We start from the raw sequence: 22,525 nt of genomic DNA, 5'->3' as shown, positions 1-22,525 counted from the left end.
AAAAAAGACAAAAGTACAAAATCCGTCTGGAATTTTAATGAGAAGTGGGACTACTCCATTTGAAAATGTCAGACATTTCCCAAATGTACAGCAGGCTTAAAACTGAACAACTTCTGTGTAAAAGTGGATAACACCCCGTCTCGTAGTAAAACGGTTTAATGTGCTTTGACTTTGCAATTACAAAAAAAAAAACATTTTTAAAAGGTTTTGTGGAGAACATCAACACGTTAAAAGCTAAGTTGTTGTTTGCACACATCCAGAGATTAGTCGAGGGCTTTGACTAATCACATGGCAATTATCTCCGTCAGTTACTTTATTCGCTGTACCTAATGCCCCCCCCCCGTCTACTGTAAATGACCCTGTCACACAACACATGTGGTGAGGTGTATGGATAAGGAAATATTTAAATCCGAGTTGATATATGTTGATGTTTTAGTTCTACTCCTTTGTGAAAATGCTGTGTATTACCGTGTAACTCTAAAAACTAAACGTGTTTAATTATGGCTTCAGAGTAAATGATGTCAACTTGTTCTTATTTATTTTTTTCCAGAGAAATATATATCATTGCGTATGCTGCTCCTTATTTTCGGTGTTTGTTCAGCAGCATCATGTAGATAATCATATTTATTGCTTCTAGTCATAGAGTGCTTTGAGTTCCATTTTTGTAATCCTTGCAAATTGGTCCCATTTTGGTTTCTTGCTTGCTTAATCTTGTTTTAACGGTTCCCCTGTAAAATAGAAATGAGCACTGCTGTGTGTATAGTGTAAGTACAAATGTTCATTTTGGAATATTTGATTTCATAGGGGGTTAACTTTTGTTAAAATGGAAATTGTAAAGATCAATTCAGGTTTTTATGGCATTAAACCTTATTTGAACTGGGCTCACAGCGTATTGTCACACTGAGTCAGCCGCAATCTGTCGGCGCTCACGCTTGTCTCGTTTCATTCCTACAAGGACTTCTCAACAGGATAAACACGGCATTTTAAGGGCTACATTTCAGTGTAGCTTTTTAATGGGCAATAAATCTATGTCCACAGGCGTGGATGATACCAGAGGTACACCTCAGGGAGCACATCCATTTTCCCGCAGCCATCAGGGACAGGGGTCTTTTCATTCCCTTCCATTACTCTTATCTGATCAGGGTGAGGCGCCCACTCCTTAAGGCATCAAGTCACACCAGGCTCTCCCGCCGCCGCCGCATCTAAATCCTTCGAAAACTAAGAGGAATGTTCACGTACATTTCAATTTCCCTGATTTTTCAGTGAAGATATTAGTGATTATTAGACAATCAGATAATAAATGACTTTCTATCCGTGAGGCAATTACCCATGTCAAATTGATACGACAATTAACAGCAGTGATTTACATATGCAGAGCTACAGTTTATCACCAGTGGTCAGTTACAGGCTTGACGGCTGAAACTGGTTTGAGAGGGAACAATAAAAAGGGAAGAATCACTGGAAAGAGAAAAGTAAAGCTAAATTAAATTTCACCTCATGTCAAAATGCTTCATGGGAAATAAATGGTAATTTACTTAATAGAATAAAGCTCAATAAAGACATGTGGTTAATATAATTTTCCTTGGATGCAGGGAGCAGCATAGAGTTCCTTTTCTCTTGTTCAGTCCCTTCTCTGTAAAGTCAGGGCACTGCAGTTTAATTTAGTTATTTAGACACATCAGACACACAATCAAAATATCTTTCTACCAAGCCCATTGTCTTAAGCTTAGCAATCCTGCTTCCTACAAATCCGAATGCAGTTTTGATGGTGCCACTGCGGGCGGCTCGGCTTTCAAGTGCTACACTTGGTTGAGGAAGGATGGAGAGGCGTCCTGAAGCAGAGATGGTATCAGGTATTTCGCTAGGATCTGTGCCGAGAGGGGCGGACGGGGGGGATCAGCGAGCTTCTGATGAAGACGTCTCTGTTCCAGCACGGAGAGAGCTGCCTCACGTTCACTTTAATTAGAGCTTGTGCCGAGCGTTCACACATTAAACAAGTGTGTCGGGATAAAGGTTCAACACCGAACACGCGGCTGCTAATGCGGTTTAAGCACAGTTTCTTTTGATTATCACTGCACTGGTGTTTCCCAAATCCCATTTAAATCCAGTGGTGGACAAAAACAACTGTCTGCCTGACATCCACATCCATTTATGTGGTCATTAAAATGAGACCATGTGGATAATAAGCACCTTCTCTCGTACTCACATCTCTTGTCACATCGAGTTCAACAGCCTCCTGTTGCAAACTAAATAAACAAGCTTCAGGTCTCTTCAGACTGCTGGAAAATGTTTTAATGGGTTAATGCAGGCATCCTTGCAGACAACAACTTCATCTTTTTTGCTTCCAAATAAAAAGTAGTTTCAACATCTCAACACGATGCTGAATGAGGAGTAATATCATGTAAAAATGATGCTACTCTTTTAATTTACAAAATCCTCTGAAGTGTCGGTCACACCACGCTACATACAAGACGGACTGAATAAACATGACAACCCCCCCATTCAAACACAGAATAACATTGCCAGTAGAAGTGATGCTCAGCATCCTACAGAATACCCAAGCATGTTAGAGGACATTTTTTGCACATACTCAATTCATTTAATTCTGCTCAAATATGTCAGATAGTTTGCAGAAAATAAATTGTTAAAACAAAATTGGACACTTTCTTTGACAATAACATGACCATGCATTAGTCTTTCCACTTTGAGTTAACCACAATATATTGAGAATATATATTTGAAAGTTGGCGATATTAGGGAAAGAAATTCTTACAAATTTAATCTATAACGGTTCACAGACGCACGATCTGGAATATGCCATTCAAATGGGAGACTGAGTAAATACTTCCATATACTTCCAATGTTTTAATATATTAGGGCCAAGGTACAGACACGTTCCTGTCTCACATGAATTATTAGGATTGACACTGGGTCTTCGTTATGGCAGATTACTTTTTCCCCCACAAATATGCAATAGAACAGACTTTCTTGTACACTGGTCTTCTGAAGATGGTTCAACTGTCATTTACATAGAAATGGTGCCATCAATATGGGGCATACACATCTTTTAAAAAGTGTAAAGAACTGACCTTGCACTGAAAGTGTTCATGCTTTTTAATGTCTAGTCACAAAACGGGCTAAACATTACAAATATATATAATATTTCCCATTTAGTTAAACCTTTGTTACGTTCCTATAGAACTCCATATCAAAATGACTATTCATGGGAACTAGTGCAACCTGGAGGAGGCCTGGTCTTTGTGACAAGGCAGGCACAGAGTAAAATAGACAAAGTACTCTAGAGCAGCTCCAGAGCAATGGCAGATATATTAAGGCCATTTTCAAAATTACAGGAAAAAAAACAGTAGCAGACGGCTTGACTTGTTACCCGCGCCGAAACAACGTTCAGCTGGGGAAGCAAAGCAAGCAAGCAACACTGATCCAACCGCTCTTTTCCCTCAATCCATTGATGTCAGTCGTCCAACGTGCCAGCCTCCCCGCATTCCTGGCCAGAAAGCTCCACTCTCCTTTTTTCAAGTGTGTTCAATTTTGGTGGAAATAAGAGTGGCACCCTCGCTAGTCCTTCCTTTATGAACCCATGCTTCACACCTCCAGTAAAGTTCTGGGGCACAGTCAGGCAGTCACGACTGTTTTAGACGCTTCCTGGGAAGACCAAAGGGTGGGCACTGTGCTGAAGCCAGGGCGCGAAAGGCCTCTGCAACCAAGTGAGGATGGGACTGGATCATTGACTTCCAGCCTGAAGTCTCCATTATATCTGTAGCATGACTGTAAGCACAGGGGAAATGAAGTTAACACTCAGACGTACGAATGTGCACATTAAAAATCAATAAACATAAATGAGATCATAATGACAGCGCCAATAAGGAGCACTTGATTTGCGAGTTGCATGGCGAAACTTGAAAAGGGCCATTAGTGCTTTATGAATGTGCATAGGTTGAAATGAATGGCGGATTAGAATGTCTCGGCGCGGTGAACACAACCGAGACGGAGGCAAGTTAAACAGTTCAAGGTGTCCTGTAATAACACACTACATCATCTGAAAGGAAAACTTCCCGTAGCGACCAGCACCTTTCTTTTTAAAATTCGACAAATATTCCATTTCCACAGTTTATGCAGGTACGAGTCTATTAATAACTCGGATACAAAGATATGGCGCTTCAAGCCGAGAAGGCAAATAGCACTCTGTCTAGCTGGGCTAAAACAATGAATTCTAATGCATCTGGTTGGCGGAAGAGATAAGAGTGTGTTATTAATCTTGTGTCACATATATCAGCTAATTACATACTTGCTATTCCAGTTCTTTCCATCTTTACAGCCCAGCTGTCTCAGGACACTGCACCTATGGCAAGGAGATAAAAAGGTAAGCATTCAGGGCTGGTAAACAGAAATGGCAGCAGGAATTTATCATTCAAGGTTTTTTTTTTTTTTCTGCGATACTTGCCTGTTGATAAAATCTATGGCTTGTGCTTTGAGCTGCTCGGCACTGTGCAAGTCTGCTAGGATGAGGGTGTCGGCCACATTCTCCACTGAAAGGCTGTTGCACAAGGCCTCTTCGCACATGACCTTTAAACGCTCCAAAGCGTACTGGGGGTGGTGGGGGGGGGACACAAAAAGCAGCGGTTACATCCTGGATTCAGTGTGGATGGTCCACGGTTTGAGGGTTTGTCTCAACTACTTCGGAGTATAAAGAAAAACTACACATGCAATCTGTTACTGTTTTATATATATTTTTGTAATTATGCCTCAGCTAAAAATAGGGGAGAAAAGGACCAGGGTTCAAAATGCCCAAGGAGCAGGATCATGTAACCTCCACTGCAATGTCACACAACCGGAGTTACACACTTCCACCACATAGTGTACACTTAGTGATGTGGAGGGAGAATCAAGGTTGTTGCCCAGTATTCTGGTTTTCTACTATATTTAAGTTTATCATACAATTACCCTCAAAGATATGAAATACTGTTTCAAAAAGGTGCAAGAATAATAAAATACAACAACTGCAACATAATATGTACATCCACATAACATCACATAAAAAAGAAAAAAGGGTCTGCACAACAAATCATGTTTATAACTTGACATTCGCCTCTGGGAATTTATCCATATGATATTTTATCACAAAATAATACCTTGACTATAGTGATAATCTATATGTTTTCATAACCAAGATAATAGAAGCCTTTTTAATTAGTGTCACATTCATACAGATATAAATTCACTCACTTCATCCTCATTAACTTCTGCTAACTTGAATAGCACTTATTTAACAGTGGCTGCAGAAGGTGATTATATTATACTGTTGTTAGTATTCACTGAAACGCTGAACTCAATGTAACATGTTGATATTTTTCATGCAAGAGTGTAGAAGATAGATGTAGTAGATATAAGCTAACCATCTGTGCGGTACATGTCTTATTTCATTACTGTTATCTATATTAATACAAACGTCACAATTTTATATAAAAAAATCGAATATGCAACTGAATACAACATTTTCACAAAACTCAGACCAACTGTTTTGATAAGAGCTGTGTATGAGTGCTGTGCATTGAAAACACTAGTTTACCAACTAGTTTAAAATCAGATGTGAGAGCCGTGCTGTCTGAACATGGTGTCAATCAAAAGTAGGGAAAGCAGTATGATGTAGTTAGGGGAAGACATGATTTCCTAAATTATGAACTTAGGTTTAAATGTCTTGGTGCTTACTTTATCTGCAGCTGCCAGCAAGTTGTCTGCCATCTTCTCCAGGTTGGGGGCCTTTCCTGTATAGATGAAGCCCATCATTTCCTTAAAGACATCTGGATCCACGTCACTGATGTCAACACGGTTCTGCAGGTGAGACAAAGGGTTACTACATAAGAGCCTAGAAACTGATAACGCATCAATGAATGAAGATGACAGATTTCATTACCACCGAGTTTGTATGATATTCATTAAAAACATGAGGAAAGATATGTGTGTGATGTGCTATAGTGATTAATTAAAAATAAAAGGAGCAATTATAACAAGTTCTTACCTTTTTACTTTCTTCCATTTCATGTTCAAACATAGCATTAAAGACAGGAGACCTCGCTGTAAAAACAAAACAAAACATGAACTCATAAATGTCATACCCGGTCAACAGCAGCTTCGATGAAACATTATATAATAGGAGAACAACTATCTCAAAGAAACAAATGCACAAAACATGAACTATTTCAGTATTACGGCTTTAAAATCTGTCGAGTGGCCACTTTGTCAGTTGCCCGCATGTCTAATGGAGACAAGCGGGAGAGGAGAGGCAGCCTCTCAATCTTCTGGATCCTACAATCATCTGGATCAAGCAGGGCCAAGCAGGGGTAGTACGGTGGATTAGCTCCAACTGCAGAACTAGGCCGTTACAAATGAAGCCAGAAATTCAGACTGTCTAGAGCCTTTCAAGGTGATTATGTCTCTTTCCGTGAGGCCATTAAGAAGAGACATGGACGTGTCCTGTTGGAGCCAGTGACGAGGCCTCTGTCTTGATAGCTACTTCATAAGTTTATTTTTTATTTTTGTTCTTGTACGACTGGTGCTCTTCATTTTGTGTATTTTTAAAAGTTTCAAGCGAGTTGAAGCAACCTGAGTCACTCAAGAAGGTGGAGGGTTAAAAAGCTTTTAATATCTCACGGCTATTTAATCATATCAATAATAAAAACAGGCCTGAGCATTCCAGCCATTAAAACCATTATCGGAGCAAGTAGAAAATGGCCTTGCTAGGGCTTCTTCATATCTACTAGTCATGTGATCAGCTGACGGGTAAGCAGTCACGTGATCAGATTATATGCAAATATATAATAACAAGCACATCTAATTATGCAAATACCTAAAATATTTAGGTATCCCCATTTAATCCTGTGTGTTGTGTAGCTTTCAATGTATATATATATATATATATATATATATATATATATATATATATATATATATATATATATATATATATATATATATATATATATATATATATATATATATATATATATCTCCATAGCGTTTCCCTTTTTGAAATACTTTTTATACAATGTCTTTGCCTGAAATCTTTAGCGTACAATTACCATGGTTAGCCTCCTTGTAATGAAGTGCCATGGGGTATTGAAGGCTGTCACTTCTTATTGCATGTTTATGTTCAGCCAGTCGTGCCTTCAGTTTACATTCTGTTCAGCCAACGTAGAAACACCAACATGGACACTCAAGTTTATAAACCACAAGTGATTTGTCCCTTGAAATTGAACTGAAAACCTTTATTATAGTTCATTCTTCTTTATGCTATGGATATTTTTGTGAAGCACTTTGTAACCTTGATTAGTTAAGTGCTATACAAATAAAGTTATTATTATTATAATTCTTATCATTACCTGCGAGGATGGATTTGTGGGCTTTGAACTCCTGCCCTCCCACATAAAGGCTGCAGTCTGTGAAGCGTGAACACTCCCATAGATTCCCTAGGTCGTCTGACAGCTGGCACTCCGGTACCTTAAGCATGTTCATGTTGGACTGGCCCGAAATGTTAACCGAGTCCTGGACAACGCTGACCTGTGCACAAGAAACAACACAGTGTGAAGGACCCAGTGAAGCAGCCTCATCAAGTCTTAACCATCTAATAAATTCACCAGAAAACACATCTGCACACTTTCTGCATTGAAGGAAAATCTTTTAGTTTTAATTTGCTCCTTTTAAAGAATGCGTTCAATGAACCTGCAGTGGGAGGAATTCTCGTTTGTGAACCACTTGAAACCAAAATTAATTAACTCTCCTCTGTGAAAATGGCAGTTTGTCTTTAATTTGAATGTCATTTGTTTTTCCCAGGCACCAGCGTCCCAGAAATTGTCAAATCTTTCCGGAACTGCTCTTTGACGCACACAGTATACAGCCAATTGCATTTTCATCAAAATTCATTGAAACTTCATTTAACTTGTCCCATGAAAAACAATCTTGGAGACGTTTATTCTCCTTGACACACTGAATTCAATTATTTCCACAACAAGCATCATTGTTAATGATGGGAGGAGGAGGAAGCGTTTCACTTCCTAAGATTAATACAGTTTGAAGTAAATGCCATCAGAAGGTTTGTAGTTTAATGGTATCAAAGCTCCGGTGGAAATGCAAAATGACAAGAAGCAAAGGACTCGAGCCGTGATAGACTTCAGGCAACACCAGGTGTTTAAATGCTTCAGTACAACAATGATCTAGTTTTGATGCCAAAGATTCGATGCAACCAATCAATGATTTGTCAGCCAAGCACAACACAATCACCACTTAGTAACATTATACTGGTACACAATAATGAAAAGAAGTTAAACAGAAACATTCAAATGGACGAGCTTCAATGAAAAGAAACACTAATGTAATTTTGATTATGTCAAACTTTCCAGCAGCACGGTTACAGGATTAAAAATCTCATTCAATTTCTGGAAAGAGATTTTGAACACCAAGCCTGCAGCTCTGTGCCAAGTCGACATACAACCATATCTTTGTGTACCTTGTGAATTTTCCATCTACGGTATAGAACCTGAAATACTTCCACACACAAACCGCTTCTACAAACTTAAATGTGGACTACTGTCCACTCAGGATGGCTTTGCATGTTAACATCCTCCTTTTTCATAGCAAAACAACATCAAAAGGCAACAAACTGGTGTTTACGAGGGCACATAACAGGTCAAGCTGATAGTAAGCACCCTTAGATTAATCATGAGGCAAACTACCTCAGTCCGCTTATGAGCTTCTGTAAAGTAGTTTTGAATTATAACGGTCTAATTTGAATATGAAATTGACCAACAACGTTTGAATGAGCCCAAGAGGCTACAAGCTAATCATAAGCTTCGGTCCCATTACATTCCACTCGGGAGCACATGCTGTGTCAAGTGCAGTACCTCGTAAAGTTGGGTGTACTGGTCCACTGTTATTTATCTTCATTTCTATTATATTTGATATATATAACGGCAATTATAAGATGGTACTTTTGTTCGCAGTATTGAGAGATTGCCACATTTAAATCAGAGAGAGGGAATTTGAATGATCACCTTCCCGATCAAACATCTTCTAAAATTAGTCACCAAGTCCACAGGGCACAAAGAGTCCCATTTCCATGTCCAAAATACATTTGTATAAAAGTTCCACGTTGACAGGGTCATCACAGGTACAAGTGAGGAAAGTGTGGCTCTTTGTCAAAAGCGAAGCAACACTTTAATAATTACCTCACAGAAGAGGGTGAGCTTGTCATCTGGTAAGAGTCCATTGGCTTCATCCAGGAGGAAATCTCTCCTTATAAATTTTTTGAAGCCCCAGTCTTTACCTTGGACAAATCTGTATGCTCTTTGGCTTTCTGTAACAATAGAACAAAACAACGCCAAGTCTTACTTGCCTGCGAGTTATCAAGTTAATAAAAATGAGATTTAAAAAGAAGAACAAATATACAGAGTGAGTTGATGTGGTGACGTTTCTGATAGCTTGTACTCACCCATTGCTTTTGTCTCCTCTCTTTTAGCGTTCAACAAAGAAAACTTGAACTTTGCTCTGACTTCACTTTTTGGACAACTAACAAGAAGTAAATACAGTGACAGATAGTCTTTGCTTTCATCATCAAGTCCCTTTGGGTTGACTCGCAGACACCTGGAAAATAAAGAGACGCCACTGCACAATAGTACACTTTTTGTCAAAATAGCACTGTGACGAGACTTGAGGAGTAACGTTCTCTTGTTTTGAGGAACTGTAACTATCTTTTCAAAGGTCATGTTTGTGTTTGGTGAAATTCAGGGACAAAGAATTGCTCGTTTAAATTAAATCAAAAATTCATTCAAGTATTGACTTGAAATTCCAAAAAGTCCTGAAAGCCTGTGTTTTTTCACCTGTCAATTCACTTATCAGCCTCAGAAATTCTGCAAATAAATAAAACGCCAGTGAAATGTTTAAATTGAGTACGAACCATTTCATTTTGTCATTTGGACCAGAGGAGAAGGTTGAGCTCTTCAAGACTTCGCCCATTTCTTCTCTGCAAAAACTAAAGTTGTTTATGGTCCACATGTAGGAAAACTTCACAACTTTGACCTTGGAAGAAAAAGAAACACACACAGAACCGTCAGACCAGACCAAAGCTTTGTATCATTTTTAAAATACATCAGAAGCATTTCACTTTGTCTAGACAGAGATTACAGACATGCTCCTTAAATGATCCGGAGGGGCTGTATGTGAGAAAGCGATTTATCAGAGTCGGTTGCTGTGGACATTCTCCGGAACTGATAGTCCCCTTACAAAATGTCCGAGTGAGCCCTTGTGAGGATACAGTGGTAAAATGTTCCTGAAAGTTCACAGCGAACGAGTGTGCGCGTTGATGGCGGGTCTAACATGCGACAGACAGGAAACAAAAAATGTAATAAACTAAACAATACAAAAAGAGGTGCCATACATACAGACGATTCTGAAGAAGATATCAACTTAGATAAGAGTCAACATTGGTGTTGATGTGCTGTAAACAATTGTGTGATTTCCACAGCAGAATTTACACATTATCTCCTGCCTTCTACATGCGGAGAGATCATGTCTGGAAACAGCTTCTAACAGGTAGGATTTTAGACGCTGTAACTTAACTTCAACCTTAAATTACAATAGTTTGAATTTTACCAACATTGAGAATACACAGGTATAAATAGTAAAATAAACAACGGCTGAATTCCATTTAGCTAATGTTATTGTTCATGCTGACTCACTTTCACACCATCTTGTGTGAGTAACACTTGAACAGAACAGACTCATTGTTATTATTATCAGTAACTCAACATCAGAATGTTGTGAAAAGACCTGTCAAATAAAGAGGGGGAAATAAAAATAGGTGTATGAGTTAGGAAGGAACCAGCAGCACTCAGGGCTTTCCCAGCACTATGAAATGATCTAAGACTTATAAAACCTACACTTAATTTGTATTTCAACTATAATGTAGTATGTTACATTTGTGTACATAACATTAAACAGTGATTTACATTGTGCCCATACCTGTGTGTAACACCAGCTCTCTGCCACAGGTCCACTTGACATCTCCCCAGGAGGAGGAGGGGTGGGAACCCGTGACATCGCCGGCTTTGGAGTACCACTCACTCGCGTCCTGAAAGCACTGTTCATTCCAAGAGAGCAAATAAGGGTCATTATTTTTGCAGAAATCAAAAGCATGAGTTTTAGTGATAACATAAATTCACACTTTGGGAGGGATGACTGGAAATGCTTGGACAGAATAAGCCTGCAAAGTAAAAACCAACCATATGCAGTTCAGCGTAGTAAATTGTCAATGCTGCAAATAAAATGGTGCATTATACTGACATCACCTCAGGAAATGTACAATGTATTTCTGACAAGATTTGCCACTCCCATCTATGTGGCCACATAAATGCACATCCTCACAGCTCTTCTCCACATCAGCCAAAGAAATAAATGTGAAGTCGACCTATCAAATGACATATTGCATACCAGAGAGCGGGGCAGTCTGGGGTTCAAATCAATCCATATCGTGTTACACTTGAAACTTTAGCAGGGCAATCAAAAAGTAACCACACTACAATGAGACTGAAATTGTTTCGAAAAAGGTGGAACGAGGATGAAAAGGACAAGCAGATCAACACTGAACTCCTCAAGTGAGGTGAAAAACAAAATTTCTAGTTTCCAGTATTAGCATGGACCCGGAACTTCACCATTTAAAACACTGTCTTCAAATCACTGTACTGACACTAAAGCTGTCTGTCTAATCCTGAAACTTTCAAAACAATCACTTTAAAAAAAGAATATTGGACCAATACAACATCCTTTCTCTTCAGATCAGCAGAAAACTCTCAGCTGAGTTTTTTTCTAGTCATTTGGTTGCTTGACAATGTGCTTAAGTTTTATAATTGTAGTGGGAAAACCTGGCCCAAATTTGGAATGATGTCAGTCACTGTGATGCAGCTAAATGTGAAAACTCAGTGCAGTTTAAACTGAAATGTTTTAATAGGTTCATTAAGCCAGATGTGGCAGTCGGCTACTCACAAGTGCATTGTGCCACCTGAGAGACATTCTGTTACACTTGTGTTTTCATGTGCAGATGCTCTCTCATAACTTGAATATATTCTCCATTTGTATTGAGCAAAGCCTCTGGGATCCAAATGTGGTGATGGTCTGACTCATTTTGTAAATACGCAAATGGAAGGAGGACACAGGGATTGCAGCCAAAATCATTCCACTGGAAACACAGTGGAAAAACAACTGTCTCATGTCACGCTGTTGACTCACTGGTGAATTGGGTAGTTACTAAACAGCAGGATTCACAGACTTGGCCGGCACGTCTCTAGAGATAATGGTGATCAAAGCAAATGTGGCACATTGTTTTTAGACATATTGCGCCATTTCTCAAAACCCAAACATGCCAATTTCATTCTCTTAACCAGAGAGAGTGATGCGACAGATTTACACCGTAGCCAAAACAAAAGCTGGAATGTTCACAAAGACATTTGTTTACATAAGTGTTTTTAAATTCCCTTTTAGTGTCAGCACATTTCCTTTTATCTTTCAAACAGTGAAATTCATGTCAGTCACTGATTCAATAAATCCATCTCAAAGTATTGACATCGGCATCAGCTAATCCCTCTAGTCTTATTAGTTTGATCGGCGATCTCTATAAACGCCGATCAGATCAGACAAAACAAACAACAAACAGCTGTCACTCAGGATGTGCAACTCTCAGCGATCAGAAGGAATTGAGATGGCTCGTTCATCTTTTCTTTCAGTAAATACTTTTGTATTCTAACTTAGGCAGTTATTTGATGGCTACTTTTAAGTTTTTTTCCCCTCAGAGCTGACCGTGGAAAAAGCCACCGAGTGAGGCATCTTACTTCTCTGCTCCTCTCTGTTTTGATTTACACATAAGCAGTATTTTATTGATTCCACAGGAAGGTTAAACATAAGTTACCCTGTCAAAAATAAACAGCTGTAATTTGAATTCATGATACTTTCTCATTCCGTGATTTTATAATATGTTGTTGACATAGTTAAATAAACAAATCATGCTACGTGATACAAAGAAGGCTTTCAAATTAAGATCAGATCGCTTAGACCACAACCAGCATAACATCCTGAGCCACGTTGAAGGATCGTATTATCACCAGACTCACTTTTAAATTGTGCACTTTTGAGTGAAACTTTATGAACTTTGTGAAACACTGTCTACAACTAATTCTTAATTAATTGAGCCTTCTTGCAAAAGGTTATACGTGAAGTTATTTCTTTCTTTGTGTAAAAAACTTTTGTGTGCATTTGTCCAAGTGTGTTGGTAAAACGCAATGCATTTCGTCTTATTTTTAAACAAATTTCATCTTTGGAAACAGGGTGTACATGTTGTTTGCATATAGAGCAGGAGATTCTATTAGGCGTGGTGTGTCTGATCAGGTGGAATAACCTCCTCTACCCTGGTCGGCTGTGTGTGTGACTCCCGGGGTGAGAGGCTGTCGCAGCCCGGCGGGAGAGACCCTGCGCTGTGCGAAGAGGTCGCACATTTCTCCTTTCTCTGGTATTAATGCCTTTCTCTGTCACACAGTCAGAGAAAGTTAAAGTGTGTCCTGCTCATATAGATCAGTTATAAAATCCTACACAGCGGCACTCCAGCAGCTGCTGATAGCACAGCTGAAACATGTGACACACACATGGCTGATTCTGGAGTTTCATGTGGCACTGAATTGAAAACAAAGGAATAACTTGACAGTTATAATGGACATTAACTTACAAACTTCTGAGTAGGATTCAGCTCTGTAGAGTTTATTTGTATATAAAACGGGGAAGAGAAATCCGACCACAAGACGTCACTCGGACCACCCAAGACACGTAAACAGGGCCATAGACCCTGTGATAGGCATCAGTCGTTACTGCCTCAAACTATCGGCCCCAAAAATCCTGATAGGAACACCTTTAGTTTGACAACTAACAAATGAGGACAGAAGTGAAAACCTACAAATATAAAATAACTGTATCCTCACTTAAAAAAAACTACTCCTGCTGTACTCGAGTACCCAAAACACTGAAGTGTCTCCAAGATAAGATGACATGAAGACATAGAAAAGATAACGTTGTTTGAAAAAAGTGTTCTACTCCTATATCTTTTCTCTGAAGTTAACTTATTTTCTGTGAGTGTGTCAAGCAATGTTAATTAAAAAGATTTCAGAACCCCTGCATCTGTACATATACATTAAAGTGCTACACATTTCAAGCTTTTTCTTTTGTATATATATAAGAGCTCTCATTGACTTATCATCTGTATTTCCAATATTCAGGTTGAGGCCAAATGTATTTAACCTATGAGACAACGTGCGTTCAAAACGATGCAAGTGGGAACTATAGAGAAAGGACATCTGCTTTCTCTATACATACATTTTACATATGAGACTCCCCTCTATGATATATGGGACTTTCAACTTACATAAAGTACGAGAGAGAGGTGGTAGGAGCACTACTGGTGCCACTCAAACCACTGTGTGAGTGCCTTGACCTGGATTAGTCATGCCATTCATATTGGACACAAGTTTTCCTCTAGTTTCTTTACATAAAGTATTATTGATGAATAAGGAAACATTTGAAAAAAAGGCCTCAAGTTAAGTTCAAGATATTTGCTTGCAATGACAGTTTCAACAGCTGATTAGTACAATAACCTGTCGGCACCTTTAGCTATAATGATTATATATGAAAAGCAGATCATGCAGCACGAGATATGGAATTTAAAAAAAGGTTCTAATCACCTCTTATCTGGTTGAAATGTACAATGATGGAGTTTGGTCTAAGTTATCACAGGATCCTTCATGGCCCCATCTCCATGTTCCACTCTGGAAATAAAGAAAACACACATTAGGGCCTTGACATTGGACCTGATCTCAACAAGCATCTGGCAATAAAGTCACAGTTCTCACAGTAAAACCCAAGCTGTCACGTCCTACGTATACAAGTGTAAACAACAACCACAGAGCTAGCAAAGCCTTTTAGATTGTCACGTTAGAAGTATTGTGGTTATCAGGTAACAGATTGCAAGGGTACACAGGTAGTGTGGGCTTTTAACACCAATGCCATGTTCAATGTTAGCTGAATTATTGATGCTATAGCCTCGGCTGTAGCTGATTGCTCAGGGCCCACAGGGCACTCAGCTGAATTAGCTAACTCGAGATTCACCTGCAACTTTGTTTGGCTAGCACATTAGCTGGAGTCGTGGTACCTCGCCTTCACTGCAGCAGCAGCAGTGGCAGCAGTGATGCTATCTGAATGGCATTCAGTGCGTTTGCATTCGTTCACAATGAACATGATCGCGTATTGTTTTAGCTTTGCAGCCCCATTCTAGCCTAGCGCTGCATGCTAGTCGAGATGTGAGCGGATCCTCGATACAACAGATAGAAATCACTGGAAAGCAACAGCCCAGTGTTAGCGTAACATCAGCCAAAGTGTCAACACCGATTCCCAAAAGCATCATTCATACATTGCGATTTGACTTCGTTAAAAAACACACGGAGCTACTTCCACCAACAAACGCGTTTTCACGACCTGTCAGGGGGAAACCATTAGATACCGCGAAACTGCCAATTGAGAGTGCAATGCGTATTTAGCTAACCCCAAGCTAACAACCCATGTTCTCATTAGCAAGATTAATGTTAACTTCACTTCAGCCCTGAGACCGCAGCTGTGGCTAGCACTGATGAGCTAGCTTGTTAACAGTAGATCTGTCCACGTACAACCAAGGCAGCCTCGAATTAGCAACGTAACTCCTCGGGAACGCAACACAAACAAGCCAACGGTGCTACAACTTAAACTGTTTATGTCCTATGTGGACCCGCAATGCCCATTGTAAAACAAAGGGCCTGTGCTGATTCCTGTTGCAGGATGCTAACGAAACCGAGCTAACGTAAGAAAACCCTCGCATTTCTGCCCGGGCTGCTGGTGGGAAAACAACGGCGGCTATTAGCTTAGGCTAGCGGCTAGCCGGAGCTAATCTCTGCACTGATGCTCACAAAAAGTTTAAAAAGACATGTTGGCGGCGTACCTTTCAATTTCATACTTCCATATATATCGGGTAACGCATATAGCTTTGTGTCACACTCGCTCCTTTCACCCCCGGTGACTTTAAATTCTTTTTTACTCAGTCTCTCCACAAGGCTTCTTTGTCTAATTTATGTCTCTGCTAGCTTACATCTGTCTAGCTGCTGGTAGCTTAACAGGTTAGAAAATATACCCACTGCGCGTGCGCCAATAACATCCTGGTCCCTGTTTTCTACTGACTGATCCAGACAAATACTGCAATTATTACTACAACTGCAATATTGTAAAATAAATACTTTAAAATAAAAACTGAATTAAATACCAGCTCAACCAGCAACCCTAAAAGGATAAGGGGTAATTGATGGATGGACAACAACAATGATGATAATAATGATAATAGTAATAATAATAACAATAATGATAATGATAAAATAACATTTATTATCAAGTATAAATAAGGAAACTAACAGGGCACATTTAATACTGATACAATTAGGATTTCTTATTTATTGTAAGAAGTAACTAGTTCATTGTTATTTTTAAGTCACCACAAGTATGCTGTCTATGGTATTTTAAGTCATTTTACTCCACTTTCATAAATTATATTATATTATATTATATTATACACAAGGTATCATGGCGCCCACCGTGGCAGACGTGTTTGCTTGCTCTGTTCTTGAATGCCCTGTTTTTTTGATATATCTGTTTATTTTTTGATATTTTTATTATATTTTATTTTAAAACTCTTAAAGCACGGTACTTGTAGCGGAAGGCAACGTAAGCATTTCATGTACAAGACTGTATATGACAATAATACACTTTGAACTTGAACTATATTATATTGTATTTATTATATTATATTATATTATATTATATTTGTAGACATATAGACTCTATTCAACCCAGTGCATGGGTGCATGTCAGGTCCCTCTATTGAATTATCATCCTTTGTAACTACAGTAAAAATACGAAGGCTTAATTTACAAAAATTATGAGTTTGGACAGTCACACCAATAATATCTTGAGACCGTGTGTCTTTAATGACGATCCTTGCTCTGTTATAGGTCAGTTTCAGTCGTAGGGTTGTATTTGCTGCTGAAATTAGAATTTATATTAAATTGCCGGCTCCTGTTCTTGGTAAGAGTTGATATAAGACACGGAGCACTTTTAATGTATTCATTAACACTACTGTTAAAGATCCTCACTTGGGAAGGAATGCAAACAATGTGTCTGTGAACAGTGAGGGTGGGGGGGAGCTCATAAGCTGTCTATTATGTGTCTATAATAGCCCATCTTCATGCTACGGACACAGAAAAAAATAAATAAAGAAAAAAGTCCTAATATTTAGTAGCTTACATGATAGACGACACCCACAACTCCAGCTAATTCTCAGCCACTGTCTTTTCTGTCGGCCTCTGATGTCTCTCGTCTAGCAAACACAAAGCAGCTTGGGGTAAGTCGTTCTCTGAAACAATACTCCGTAAAGACTCCCTGTAGGCCTGTGATAACTAATTCCCTTTCAGATGGATGGTCACTGTTCTGCACAATGAGCAATAAATGGCTCCTCGAACATCAATCAGTCCACATTCATGGACAAAGTACGGTGCGGTCGTTGGATTCTTTGTGTTTTATATAGTGACGACAAACACCACCGTACCTATGCAGGGCAGTTTCAGCTTTTATCAAATGTACTGTAGCAGCAGCAAAATGTCACATTTGGAAACTGGAGCCCACATCAAATGTTTGTAATATCATAGTGTCGATACAGAGTGCCATCTTGAAGTGGAAGCGATGGAAGATACGATCGCAGTTGAAGAGATAGACGGATACTTATCGGGAGTCTGAATCAGTTTAATTTAAGGGCAGGGAGAGGGGCTCTGCTGAAAGTGCCCATGCAAACAGGACATAATCCAACAATTCAACAACAGGCAAGCAAAGGAATATTTAATTGCATTTATCTGCTATTCTTTTAAAAGCGCTAGTATTGAATTAGTGGGCGTGCACCGCAATATCTTCACCTACACTTTAGTTTTGCAGTTTAATGCAAAATCAAAAGCTTTTTTTTTATTCCACATTAGTTTTCTATTCTTTCTCAATGTTTGGCTTCACAATGAATAGCACTGAATACCTGTTTTGTGTCTTTGTCCTATTTGATATGTTCATCAAGCATGAATAGCCATCTGCATAATGGCTGTGACAGTCCTGTACCTTCAGTCTACAATACCGTTCTAATTAAAAGGATCTCCGGATACATCTGATATCATCCCTGACAAGTATTCAGTGTCTTTAGTGATGAAGATTGAAAGAGACAGATCCTATGAGCAGGAAGAAAAAGGCTACAGTAACAAGACGAGCCCCGGCGACCTTATCAGAACATGGCCATACAAATGTCGAGAGAAAAATGAAGTCTGACATTCGCCACACTTTTTTCTGGCATTGACTTGGAAATCAAGTCTCATGCTACTGAACAAAGGAGATTTCAAATTAGAGGAGTTTCATCTGATTTGATTAAATCTAAGTAATGAAAAACAGGGTAATACCCAGTTGTTGAGTAGATGAATATGGGGAAAAAGTTATTAGTTGATGAGATTATCACTAGTCCTCATGAAATCTCTTTATTCCTGATAGTTCCTTATTGTCAAAGATGGATATATCTTTCCTCGTTCTATTCTTCTGAGGTAAAGAATAAGTATTTTGTGAAGTGATGGCCTCTCAGTTGTAGATGAATGCGTTTATCCACTTTGTCTGCATCCTCATTGATATGTTTTTCCCCTTAGGAGAGAAGTGTCAGTGTATTGTCATTAGATAATCTTTTTTTAGGATATAGGACAAGGTGGTGAATAACCCTTGTACGTTTTAAGGTCTTCTTCATAATATAAGTTACCGTCTACAATTAAATGTGAGCAGGTGTTAGCGACTACCAGCGGATGTCAGGGTCGTAACCTCAATTGTGCACCTTAGCGTCATCAAGTGATTTGGCCTTGGAATTATCAATACAGGACGAACTTGATAGTGAGCTGAGGCTAAAGGAAAATCTGACTGGCTACTGGCTTGTATGACAGTACTATGAAAGCCATGTGGCCTGCTTAGTAGATCAGGTCCAGGAAACACTGCAAATAGCTTTAACATTCTTTAGGATTGTATTTTTTGCTTGAATATGGCCGTCTAGCATCATGAATCGAATCCCAATGTCATAGAATGCCAATAATTCTACAGGCTATCATAGTCTTTTTCAAGGAATCACCTTGAATCCCCTTGTCCAACTAATCACACAGGTTGATGGAAAATGTATGGAATATGTCATGAAAGATATGCAAAGTAGGAAATTATTTTTTCCTTTGATATATACATTTTTGTCTCTGTAACATTCAAGGTGTCCTTTGCCTCATTTACCATCAGACTTTCATGTAGCTCATATTGAACACCTTCTTCTTTTCTTACATATATCCAGGGTTCAGTTTCAATGTCAGCAAGCAGAGGAGGGAAGTCCCTTTTCCTAGCTTTGGGGCATTCCAAGGCTAAATGGGAAACTTAATCCCTCCTGGAGCGCTGGGTCTACCCTGGGGTCTGATGTGCCTGAAAAACTTCCAATTGAAGGTGCCCTAAAGGCTTCCTAATCGGATGACTTCCATTTGCTGGTAATGCAAAGTAGCAGCAGCTATACCCAAAGCCTCACCCAATCTTTAAGGCTGAACCTGGATACCCTGTGGAGGAAATTTGGGCGGTTTTAATGTATAATCTCATTATTTTCTCACTGCTCATGATCATATGAGAGGTTCAGAATGTAGATTGACTGGGTAATCTAAAGCTTTGCCTTCTGACTCCCTCTTCACCACAATGATCCGGTATACCGTCTGCAAATGTCTTCATTACTGTTCCATCCTGCCCTCACTCGTGACCAAAGGCTGCAAGCTATTTCAGATAGTTCAGTTAGGCCACCAGCTCATACGTAACTCAGATGAAGCAATCCACCATTTGAACCAGGAGAGAACACTGACTTCTGACTTTGAGGTGCTGACTCTCATCCTAAATGCTTTACACTTGGCTGAAAACCACCCCAGTGCAGGTGAAGCCGACAGAACCACATCATCTACAAAGAGTAAGGATACAATTCTCCCTCATCAACCATATGAGCATTTAAGTCATCCAGTAGAGACCCAGACTGGGTTAATGTCAGCAACCCAAAGTCATGGAGGCCACCTTCTCATTTTTTAAAGGGAACTCTATCCTAATTGCCGCGAGGTGTCTGTTACCGTGGTCAACCCCTCTCCAGGAGTTTGAGCTAATTCTATGCCGAGAGGTGAGTTAATCTATATCCAGTTATTGGTACTAGTCCACCTCCTGCACCAGCTCAAATGATTTGCCTCCCAGCTAGGTGACATTCCATGTACCTAGAACCAGTCAGCACAACCAGTTTCCCACCTCTGACTGCTGCCTGTTTTGCACAGCGAGCCTAGAGGACAGGAGCTATTTGGGTCCAACTGGTGCCAATGGGTCAATGCCTCACCAGGACATGCACACCAGCGAGCTTATCTCCTTGGTCTGGCTCGGGGAAAGGGCCCCTTTTTGAGTGAGGGGGCTGCAGCTCTTACATGCTTATGTTTTGTTATACAGAAGAATCTTGTATTCCATTATATAACACACAATGTAATTAGTCTTTGTGCATGTCATTGATGAAGGCTTGTGTTCGAATCTGTAACACAATACCCCTCTCAGTGCCTGTATTTAAAAGTTGCAGCTCTATTAAGCCTGGGCACTGGACCGGGACTCCTTTACCAGATGTAATCTCTCAAACGAGATGTAATCACTGACGAAGGTTTTCTAAAAAAACGTTTTTCCTCTCTCATGTGCTTGACCCTCCTGATAATGACAAGATATTTAGTCGCCCTCAGAGAGTGGGTTGGATTCAGATAACTGAGCTTTTACATGGACAGTAATACATGGGATTTTCTATACTGCTACACATTATACTTCTAACTCAAAATAAAAACACATCATAGAACAAAAAATCTCCCCTTCAGCATGTAAAATTACATTGTTATATCATTTTCAGCTTATTGTCACATTACACCTCGAGCGATTGGGTTACGGCCAGAAAACAAAGACCTAATATGGCAGCTGGAAATGACATTAGCAAAATTTGTGATGAGCCAAATATCTCTAATGTTACAACAGGAGAGTTAAACACCCGGGTTGGCAGAAAATGTACTCAGAGTGGGAATGTAATGAAACTCCAAACAAGATTAAATTACACTTGTTTCCATTTGCGCTCTTCTTAATTAAGTGCTTTCCATGTTTTCCTTCCCAACAATGTTTCAGCCCTTTCAGGATTTTGACAGGGCTGATTATGCAGCATGAAGCAGTCGCTCTGTTGCCAAGATGGCCATCGACAATTACTGCTATTCTTCATAGCTCATTTCCCATGGAGCAGTGAGAGAAATTGCACACTGGCTCTGTGTTATTAATAGTGCCGCTTGGTGTGGAAATGAGACACTAATTTAACCAATATGCACATTTCTTTCCACGGTTTGATTATCAAATGAACTATGACATTACTGAGAAATTGAATCACTGTTATTAGTTTTGAGATTAACAATTTTCAACCATATTCCTCCATATTTCACTTGATTAATGACAAAAAAAACAAATGTGATAAATTGTCCAAGATTCTCGGTGCATTTGACAATACTAACTTGTACTCAATGAGTTTTTTTACTTGTTTATTTTGTTTATCTATTTGTATATCTAACACGACAGGTTTGCCATGTGACAAAAACACACGAACAAGTAGTGTGACAGTTTTTAAGTAACTCTAATGCAAAACCTACACTGGAATTTAGTGAGGATACTTTTTGATAGTGTGTTTTTCCTGGTGAAATATGACTAAATGTAATATTAATGCTCAAATTTAAAGGACAATAAAAAATGATACAAACTGTAAATGTATATATTATATTAAATGAATGTATGGATAGAAAGATAACATAAGATATATAGTGTGTGAATGTGAGTGTGAATGGTTGTTAGTGTCTGCATGTCAGTGGTTTAAATAATGGATGGATGAATAAATCTAAATATGTGAATCGAAAAAGTTAAATCCAAACACTAAACCTTTAGATGTGACATTGTGTTTAAAATAATTTATTGTGGATTAATTTTGTTTCTCCATTTGATCTGTTATATATTGATTCATGATATATTTGAGTAAGAAATATCAGAAAAGGTATTAATTTAACAATTCACAATATATTCATGGTGCACATAAGTATTAGCGCAATTGCATGTGTTCTGTTTTGTACTACAGCAAACTGGTTTAAATTAAAACAATCACAATTTATTAAAGCCTAAAATCTTCCACCACAGATGATCAGTACACTGTTGCACCCCCCCCCCCCCCTCCCTGTGCACTCAATGTATGTGACCAAACTGTAAAAGATGGATAAAAGACACAATTAGC

At 39.1% G+C, this 22,525-nt stretch overlaps 1 protein-coding gene across 2 annotated transcripts; it reads right to left on the bottom strand.

The window, feature by feature from the left end:
- Window positions 1-2,266: 2,266 nt before the first annotated feature.
- Window positions 2,267-16,273, bottom strand: spopla (speckle type BTB/POZ protein like a). Of its 2 annotated transcripts, none has more exons than XM_053439884.1 (12): window positions 16,073-16,273; window positions 14,787-14,870; window positions 11,032-11,149; window positions 9,968-10,089; window positions 9,503-9,654; window positions 9,240-9,367; window positions 7,398-7,575; window positions 6,038-6,093; window positions 5,728-5,850; window positions 4,463-4,605; window positions 4,307-4,360; window positions 2,267-3,786 (listed from the first exon to the last, which is right to left on the bottom strand). In XM_053439884.1, the coding sequence occupies exons 3-12, from the start codon at window positions 11,107-11,109 to the stop codon at window positions 3,642-3,644; spliced, it is 1,179 nt and encodes a 392-aa protein (XP_053295859.1). In that variant the 5' UTR covers window positions 11,110-11,149; window positions 14,787-14,870; window positions 16,073-16,273; the 3' UTR covers window positions 2,267-3,641. The 2 variants fall into 2 exon arrangements, with proteins under 2 accessions (XP_053295859.1, XP_053295860.1); XM_053439885.1 differs by lacking the exon at window positions 16,073-16,273 and adding an exon at window positions 15,211-15,984.
- Window positions 16,274-22,525: the final 6,252 nt, after the last annotated feature.

Source organism: Pleuronectes platessa, chromosome 14 (genome assembly GCF_947347685.1).
Source record: "Pleuronectes platessa chromosome 14, fPlePla1.1, whole genome shotgun sequence".
NCBI classification, from domain to species: Eukaryota; Metazoa; Chordata; class Actinopteri; order Pleuronectiformes; family Pleuronectidae; genus Pleuronectes; species Pleuronectes platessa.
Note: the sequence above shows the minus strand (reverse complement) of the source record. Positions and strands in the feature narration are given on the sequence as shown.

Coding starts and splice junctions, on each gene's coding strand:
- spopla (XM_053439884.1), bottom strand. CDS start 11,109: ATGTCACGGGTTCCCACCCCTCCTCCTCCTGGGGAGATGTCAAGTGGA. Junction 7,576..9,239: donor AGCTCACCCTCTTCTGTGAG/GTAATTATTAAA, acceptor TCTTGTGCACAG/GTCAGCGTTGTCCAGGACTC. Junction 5,851..6,037: donor AAATGGAAGAAAGTAAAAAG/GTAAGAACTTGT, acceptor TCTCACCTGCAG/AACCGTGTTGACATCAGTGA.